The sequence below is a fragment of the Ruditapes philippinarum genome, unplaced genomic scaffold (genome assembly GCF_026571515.1).
Source record: "Ruditapes philippinarum isolate M1 unplaced genomic scaffold, ASM2657151v2 ctg10877_1_1_1_1, whole genome shotgun sequence".
In the NCBI taxonomy this organism is placed as follows: Eukaryota; Metazoa; Mollusca; class Bivalvia; order Venerida; family Veneridae; genus Ruditapes; species Ruditapes philippinarum.
The window spans coordinates 21,491-31,232 of record NW_026856230.1 but is presented as its reverse complement, the minus strand read 5'-3'; the positions used below and the strand labels follow the sequence as shown (position 1 = coordinate 31,232).

The 9,742-nt window shown below is 33.1% G+C and overlaps 1 protein-coding gene across 4 annotated transcripts; it reads right to left on the bottom strand.

Moving 5' to 3' along the window:
- Positions 1-2,358: 2,358 nt before the first annotated feature.
- LOC132745879 (acanthoscurrin-2-like) lies at positions 2,359-6,811 on the bottom strand. Of its 4 annotated transcripts, none has more exons than XM_060734888.1 (5): positions 6,703-6,811; positions 4,179-4,257; positions 3,714-3,830; positions 3,243-3,629; positions 2,359-2,528 (listed from the first exon to the last, which is right to left on the bottom strand). In XM_060734888.1, the coding sequence occupies exons 2-5, from the start codon at positions 4,234-4,236 to the stop codon at positions 2,497-2,499; spliced, it is 594 nt and encodes a 197-aa protein (XP_060590871.1). In that variant the 5' UTR covers positions 4,237-4,257; positions 6,703-6,811; the 3' UTR covers positions 2,359-2,496. The 4 variants fall into 4 exon arrangements, with proteins under 4 accessions (XP_060590871.1, XP_060590869.1, XP_060590870.1 ...); XM_060734886.1 differs by having other exon boundaries at positions 3,699-3,830; positions 6,703-6,809; XM_060734887.1 differs by having other exon boundaries at positions 3,243-3,365; positions 3,441-3,830; positions 6,703-6,788.
- Positions 6,812-9,742: the final 2,931 nt, after the last annotated feature.

Genomic DNA, 9,742 nt, shown 5'->3' with positions numbered 1-9,742 from the left:
ACTTTGTAACTATTTTTTTAACAAACAAGAACATTAAGAAAACGATGATTGTTTCAGATGTATGCACACATTTTAACACAGGTGGCAATATCAGTGTTTGGATACCCCACCCCTATCTGCCCCTAGACCCCTACTACAACCCTGACAATTCAACACTACAAGGCTTACTATAAGGTACCAAATACAAAACCACCGATAAAATTATAAAAAAAATAATTTTTCCACTATCAAAATTATAGTTATATGCTTTATATAACTATAATTTTAAATTTGATAGTGGATTTATTTATATATAATTTTATCAGTGGTTTTGTATTTGGTACCTTATAGTTAGCCTTAGAGTGTTGAATTATTTTTTCCAGGGTTGTAGTAGAAGTCCAGGGTCAGGTAGGGGATGAGGTGTCCAAACACTGATACTGATACATGTGCATTTTAATGGACTATTGTGGCTTTTTGCAGAAATGAGTAAAATGTTGTTCTGTTTTACTTAAAAATCTACAGATTTAGAATATTTTGCACAAAAACTTTGTTGTTTAGGTGTATGACTTAAATCTGTCTATTCTGAACTATTTTAACAATAGTCACATAGAAATATGCTATTACTGTGAAATAAGTGATGCCGCGACATTGGTGATGTTGAGTTTTAGTTCATTAAGTACCACCTTAGCAGCCTTAAGTGCTTTTTCAGTTTTCAGTAGCCTTTAACTGATAGAAAACATAATTTGAGCCGCGTCATGACAAAACCAACATAGTGCGTTTGCGACCAGCATGGATCCAGACCTGCCTGCGCATCCGCGCAGTCTAATCAGGATCCATGCTGTTCGCTATCAGTTTCTCTACTTGAAATAGAGTTGGTAAGCGAACAGCATGCTGGTCGCAAACGCACTATGTTGGTTTTGTCGTGACGCGGCTCATTTATATTACTTACATTACAATCTTTGTTAAAATATTTATTTAATAGCTTCAAATAAACGTTTCTAGCAATATCAAAACATTTAGAGACACGTAAGGGTCTTTTGTGCCTCCCCAGCAGTCTTTGTGCCCCACTTAGGCATTGGCAGTTCCCATGGGTCTTTAGCAGTCCTTAACGGTCCTCTGCAGGCTTAAGAGATTATTTGCTGTTCCTAATTTTGTTATAAGTTAACTGCTTGCATAGTATGAGCATTGGTTTATAGAAAACTTAAACTGAGTTTAGTACTGAATATGATGGAATATGATTAGCTAAATATGACAATTGAACATGGCTGAAATCTCAAATGTCGAACAAGCGTATGTTTTCTTTTTCTTCTGTACTTGTATAACTGAGACCATTTAAACCATGCCTCAGAAGAAATTTCTATCATTGAAACTTCTATATATTAAATGGCTATGTTTAATAACAATATTGAATGGCATTGTTCATGTTGACTTAAAGTATTAGTAATGAAATAATGCTGAAATAAATAAAAAATACTACAACATACTTGGCAATTTAGCCGATGAAACACTTAATTTTTATTTCAAGAAAGTTCCGCCCGTGGAAAAGGTTGCATTTGATGGAAAAATCTCAAATAAAGCACCAGTTCTTTCAGGTACGCTCAGCTACACACATTACCAAAACACTCTGGGGCATCGCCAGAAAATGTTATGTCTGAAACGAGTTCAATGTGTTCCTTCACGGCCTTTTCCAAGACCAGATTTATCCAGAAAAGGTTTCATATTTACACTATAAACTTTTTTTGTATGGCGAGCTTCAAGTTTAGTACTGGGACATACTATTGGCTTCTGAATTTATTTTGTCTATTTCTTACACTCAGGGTCCAAACATTTGCTCCCGTATCAAAACTAGTTATCAAGGAATAGTCCTATTTATATCCTAGTGAATTCTCATATGTTTGTGTTATAACCTACTGTATTACAATAATATATTGCAACAAACTATTGGTAATACTAAAGGTTTATGTTTTTTTTAATTTATGCTTAGTTTTTTTTATTGTTATATATGGATATAATTGCTTGTTTTTCTATAAACTCATTGAACACATATGAATTTTATAACAAGGCAATACGGTTTGCTTAGAAAAATAACAAAGTTGCTCGTATGCACGATGTCCCTCTGTTGCAATAGGTTCGGTATGGCCCTATATACAAAATGCCCAGTGAAGCTGTTTAAATAATTTTTTCAGACTTACATTAATATTTTATTTGGGCCTGAATATATTCATTTTTACTAGATTATAATAAGAGACAGATAAACGTAGGCTACACACAAACGCACAAACAAAGAATGAAATGTTTGTATGAAACTATATCTACAGTTTGGGTCGTTGTCAATGGCAATATAGTGGAATGGGAAAAAGTATATGTCGCAGATGTATATTCAAATAAAATAATTTATTTATGAAATTGCATGTTTAACTATACATGTATGTACAATTTGAGAGAATATTCCATAACTGCACAACAAAAGGTGCAGCAACATTCCCCCTTGTGAGCGTGTTGATTTCATCAGCGTCTTTAATATGGTGTTGGACGGTTCTTCTTGTATCCTGCAATAATAAGCTTAAGTAAGAAATCTCTTTACAGCCAGTAGTATTTGTGATTTGTTTTCTTGCATGTTAAGTTTTATTTTATTGCGTAATACAATATAATTGAAAGATAAATACAATATTTGAAAACGGCATGCAAATAATTGGTGATTTAGAAGAGCAGCATGACTGACACTTTTCTATAATGTCAAGAGCGTTCTGAAGGTGAGTAATGTAGACAAATATTTTCTTCTGCGTTATGCTTTCAACAAATATGTCAATTTAGCTAAAACAAATGACACTTACACAGTTCCTCATTCTTTCACGGATGTTATAAGTTTAAGATATAGAACCATTTTAGTTGTTTACTATACTAAATACATATACCATTCTCCAACAATAGTACTTTAGATGGAAATGCCATCAAATAATTAATCTTTAACCAACTATATCAAAATAAAGGTATGGTGGATAAGAACTACATGTACCATGTACATTTTGTAATATGAAGAAGATTTCCCATTTAATATGTATATTCTTGAAATACATGCAATTGACACTGTAATCTTGTCATAAAAATGAGAAAACGTGCTTACTTTATATTGCATTTAAAGCTCTAACCATGTAACTGGTATTTCATCACAATCCTACCACTTGTTTATATCAAACATTCTGTCACAGACGATTATTTTGTGACCTTGTATGTGTTAATATAATGCTCAAATTTAGGCTTACCTCCCTTTCGACCTCCAATCATATATCCACCTCGCATATATCCCCCTCGCATACCACCGCCGTATCCCATTCCTGGATATCCACCACCACCACCACCACCGTATCCGCCACTCATATATCCACCTCGCATACCACCGCCGTATCCCATTCCTGGACCGCCATATCCGCCGCTCATATATCCACCTCGCATATATCCACCTCGCATACCACCACCGTATCCCATTCCTGGACCACCACCGTATCCGCCACTCATATATCCACCTCGCATACCACCGCCGTATCCCATTCCTTGACCACCACCGTATCCGCCGCTCATATATCCACCTCGCATACCACCGCCGTATCCCATTCCTTGACCACCACCGTATCCGCCACTCATATATCCACCTTGCATACCGCCGCCATATCCCATTCCTGGATATCCACCACCACCGTATCCGCCACTCATATATCCACCTCGCATATATCCACCTCGCATACCACCGCCGTATCCCATTTCTGGATATCCCCCTCCGGACCCGTACATGTAACCGCCTCTCATCCTTCTATATCCCATTCCCCCATGACCACCTGACATACCGCCATAACCTAGAGAGAAATAAGTTTTAAGATATATATTGTTTAATTCGAAGTCTTTATTGTTTAAATTATAGATCAGTTCTCTCATACTCAGGTTAATATGTAAATAAAAGACAAGAACATGTTATAGAATCTATCATTGGGTTTGACAGACGATTGGGAAATCCCAACCTGAGGGTGAATGGTTCCATCGGAACGAGCCTTGGTTATAGTTTCCTATGTATCCAGGGAAGTGATAAACTACAAAAGACTGTAATAACTGTTTTGACTGCGTAATTGGCTTGGAAGCTATAAACTTACACTGTTGAAAACGTAGGACAATTTAAAACAAGCATAAATATGACTGAAAAATCTTACCTGGTATTGTTGCCAAGGCAGCCAGAATTAAGGATAGAAATACTAACAAGGTCTTCATATTTTGTTTGATTGTGTTATCCTATAAGCAGAAGATATGTTATGTGGCAAAATTGTTAGTATTTATAAAATAAAAGATTTGGTAGCTGTTAATATCATATCTTCAAAGAGTTAGTCTTTATACTTATTTGGCCTGAACGAATTCTTATTTCTTAGTAATTACATATGAAAGTAAACTTGTTAAAATAATGGAAGCTCGTTGTATATAATTCTAGGTTTTATATGGTTCATTTATAAATAAAAGAAACGTTACAATTTAAACTGTTTTATTTTATTTTATGCATTTGTTTAAGAAATACATGTAATATATCCAATACTGTGATTTTATTGCTCAATAAAATCACTGTTTGGAGTTCGGATTGCAGGGAATTATATGTGAACAAATCCATTAAAGGAACGATAACAAAAAGGCAATCTTTTAACTTTAAAAGCTTACTTTTTTCTCTTAACAATGAATTTTTTTATATCTAGCGAGATTCCTATTCATCTGACTATCGTTATATTTACTTTGAACACGCTTCATATCTTAAATGGACTTCAAGAGAGACTCTTTCTATTTGGACAAAAACATTCATCATTTTTAAGGGAAATTTCCGAATATGTTCTGATTGAATAGGGATCAATGCAGACCATGATCAGACAACAATGATGTGCTGGCTGATTTTGGTCTGCACTTGTCGCAGATGTAGAATCAGTAGCCACTTGCAGGCTATATTAATTAAAATTGTAAAATAAGTTCATTTAGCTTTTTAACTAGGTGTAAATAAATTTTCTTCTTGCAGAAACAATTATACCATTCCCTAGAAATATAATTATGAATAAATAACTGCCATAATATTTTTTTTTTTAGAAATTTATGCATGTCGATTCTTATTTTTTCAAACCGCTGAAGAAGAGAAAGGTTATTATGTTTACGTTATGCATGCCTTGTTTAATTGTAAATAGAGGTTTGTTGATGTAAAATGCATACATGTAGCCTTTGAAATGATACCGCATATATCGTACATATTACGCACAATGTGCCAAAGTAAGAAAATGTTAAAAAAACTTTAAAAACTTTTTTTCATTTATGTGTTTTATGCATTAATGCAATTATGATCATTCTCCGAAAGTGTGACAAATGTGTTAAAGTAAATGCAACAATATAGAGCTATATTTTTCAAACCATGCCATCAGATATTCATTATATTTATCATAAATTTCAAGTGACCATTTCTGCTCAGATATCAATTTTAATTTTATTCAATGAGCGGACATATCTATCTATTCATTTGAAAATACTTGATAAAACAATAAGTGAATTTTTAACTTTATTAGACCTCGTTTAAAACCTTTTACAAATTTAAAGTGTAGTTTCAGGGAGTGCAATGAGCCCCCCACCTCCCTCATACCGCCGGAAAAAAAATTAAATTAAATTTTTTTAGATAGATCATCATGGAATAGTCATTTTGGAAAAACAGAGAGAGCGAATGATCTGAAATTTTACACAAAAGTTATTGGTCTAGACCTTCATCAACTGGAACCATTTTCTCGAGAAAAAAAAAACACAAAAAAACCAATGCCAGTCCCATCATACCAAACAAGACGTATCTTTTATAAAGATACTCGGCTGAAGTATATCTGTTTAACATACAAAAGTTTGTTATTTTTTTAGTTTTCAATTCAGAAAAAAAAAATGTTAGCAATGCTTGCATAATAATGACATGATAATTATTTCTTGTGTAGCTATTAAGAAAATACCCATTTTGTAAACATTGAAATTAAATAATAGCATATTGATTATTTTTCAAAGAAGAACGGCTTCTATTCAAGGTGTCCTTTTACTTGTTTTCCGTTTGACTTTATAGATCTTGTAATCATTTACAAATTAACCTAACAGTTAAAGAACTTATCTCAGTCCTGTACATTTTATTTGAGAACTATCCTTTACATTTTTATTTTATTGTGACAAAACTATCCTTTACATTTTATCATAGAGCTATCTTTTAGAATGGTAATAAGAACTATCCTTTACATTTATTTAGAAAGGTAAGAACTGTCCTTTACATTTTATTTTAAAATGACCAATGAGATTCACCGATTTCAGTTTGAATTGAAAATTCTTCTTATATTCAGTCATTCCCTGTTAATTTTACAGGAAGTCAAATCGATAACAGACGGACTTCGTCCGAACAAGAATTATAAAATCACAGCAAAGTTTTAGTTTAAGCAATATTTTATTTATAATATTTTCATTTGCATAATAAATCACAAACAGATAAATTTTTCGGATTGAGTAGGACTTTACGATTTTTTCCCAAGAAACTCCTTCCGGCAAATGAGATTTCCTAAATAAATTTTTCGAAGTTTCTATCTTACCTTCTGAACATATTAAATTATCGATGCAAATAGTATTTTTAGTTATTGTCATCTTTTATTTCAATAAAAGATATGTTGAACAGTGCAGATTGAATAAAGAAATTCTTACCGGTATTATATGTGTAAATATCGAATTACTTTCCAATATGACTGAACAAGAGGAAACGGGACCCTTATTTATACTCTTAAATTTTTAGGTTTTTTATTGTTTTGTAATTTATTTACATGTGTCAATTAATGATTTAATTACCTGTTAGGACACGATTTTCTTTTTTATTTTTACCGTCAATACAGCTAACCTCAAATACGTACTTTTCTAAAAATATGATGTTATTTTCTAATTAAAAATTATAGAAACAAAGGAACGCAGGTGGAAAGAATCAGATTTTGTGAAACAGTCTTATCATGTTGACTGGGTGTAAGTAATTGATATAATAGTATGTTTCGGCGGCGGCAAAAAGCAAGACTAAACATACTATATAATTTATGTTTAACCTTAGTACACTAAATTGTTTAGTGCTAATCAGATAAAATTGAATTTGCTATACTTTGCAGTTCATAAAGAGCAAAAACAGAGAAGAAACAGAATCCCTAAAGAAAGCCCAACACTGCAAAATTTACAATGTTGCAGGCTCGGTTTGATTGCGGTACTGGAAAGTGCAAGTTACCGTCCTAGCACCGGCTTAAGCAGAATTCAACATTTAAAATTTTGAATTTAAAACATCCGCAGATGTGTTCATAAGTCAGATTACAAGGTCGTTCATACTGAGCCGGCCTTATACTCTTCTACTGGTGTCATCAGCAAGTTCCAAGAAAAGTAAATACTCTCAAATGTTGAGTAATAAGCTTCAAATATGGCAATAAAACCATAGCTCATCTACTTCAATGGACATTGAATGATTATCCTGGAAACGTTTATAGCGACACACTAGTTTGTTAACATATAGATATAGAGTGATTGTAACTTTTAAAAACGACCTGTGCATCCAGCTGGGCCATGCTTAAAGAAGGTAAAAGTTAAATTAGTTGGCATGATATGCATAGCACTATTCTGTTTAAATTAAATCCTGTATGTCGAAAAAACACAATGCGCTAAAAGTTCTAAAAAAGTGATAAAAACAGAGGGGTTAGTGTGGTCGGGTCACTTATAATCGTATAGGCTTACAAACTCTTTCGAATTTCAATTCATAACATATACAGTATACAATAATATCTTTTAGAATGATTTACAGTATATTGCGATATCTTATACAGAGTCAGCAGAGGAAAGTTACGAAAAACTTAAGGTCCTATTCTTGGGCGCATCGTGCTTCTTAGCCGGCAAGCGGGTTGCCCGCAGTAATCTTTTCGCTAAACCTTTACTCTTTATTTCCCGTATCGGCCGTTTTGTGTCCTCTTCTGGTTTTAGTTGGGTGCCTTCTGGGTGCCCTGCTGGTGTGGCTGGATTGTGTAGGGTGCTGCGTTCTACCAACGTCACCTTGTATGTTTGATTTTTGTTCTCATCTTTTAGTAACAAATTAGTGTAATTTGAAGGTTGCAAAATTACAAATATTTGCTGCAAAAAAATCGACTATAAATATAAAAAAAGTTTAATGGTATATGTTACGTACTTGTTCATTTTACATATTTCAAAATTAATAGTTTGAAATCATTACCAATATGTTGTAAGTATAGCCTCTAGATACAATCGCAACTACTCGGCCCTTCCGTTATTATAGATAATAGCCGAGGCAGTTCCGAATGCCTCTTGATAGTCACGAAATGCCAGGATATCGCTTCCTTTTTCAAAAATTTTCTTGGGGGAGCATGCCCCGGACCCCCTATTTAGAGAGTACATATCAAAATTACTCAGTTACGCCCCTGCAGTGAGTTTAAATTGTTTTCAACAATTTTAATATCCTTCCAACAACTGTCTTTAATCCAAATTCAAATTTGTCAATGAGTGGGCGTGCCCCGAGTGGTTATACCATCGGACTAGTAATCTAAGGATTGCTGGCCGCATGGGTTCAAACCCCGTCAAGGGCAAGCCGTTGTTCCCTTGAGCAAGAAACTTTACATTCATTGTTTCGTACTGGTTGGTTCCAGGAACGGATTCGAGAGTGTTTCAATAAGCTTATAGCTTCCAACACAATCGAACTAAAAAAAAATTGTATAAACTAAACTAAATTTGTCAAAAGTATCAGGTCAGTTTGCTCAAAATCTATAGCATCTTTTTTAACAATGGTACAATTTATTGTTTTGAATAACTATCCTGGTGCTATTGTTTCAGAAAACACATTCTTAAAATATATTTATAAAATTAGTGTTAGTATGATTACATGTTTAGATTTTACCTAAATTTGATTTATTAAGACTGGCGAACCTGTTAATGCTGGTTTACTCATTATTACAATAAATTTTAAATTGAAGGTGTTGCACCCACATAAAATGCTTTTCATGCGATTAATAAGAATGATGAACTTTTAGCTCTTTAGTGTTTTAAGTATTTGAAATGTAGACTATTTAAGTATTCAGACTTTTAAGTATATAGACTGTTTTAGTATTAAGATTATTCAAGTAGTCAGATTTTTTAGTATTTAGACAATTTAAGCATTCAGACTTTTTTAGTATCTAGACTATTGTGTTTGTTTGTTTGTTTGTTTCATTTTACGCCTTTTCCCAACAGTATTTCAGTCATATAGGCGGGTAGTTTCCTAACCATCGTTCCTGAAGAGTTACACCAGTACTAGACTACCTTCCTCCGCGCTAAACTACCAAAGCATCTCCCGGGGTTCAAACCCACGCCAGAGAGGTAGACTATTTTAACATTCAGGCTATTTTAGTATTAAGACTATTTTAGCATTCAGACTGTTTTGACTTTTTTAACATTCAGACTATTTAAGTATCTAGACTATTTTAACATTCAGACTATTTAACATTTAGATTAGTATGTAGTATTTTAACATTCAGACTATTTTAGTATTTAGACTATTTTAACATTCAGACTATTTTAGTATCTAGACTATTTTAACATTCAGACTATTTAAGTATTTAAACTATTTTAGCATTCAGACTTTTTAACATTTAGATTAGTATGTAGTATTTTAACATTCAGGCTATTTTAGTATTTAGACTATTTTAACATTCAGACTATTTTAGTATTTAAACTA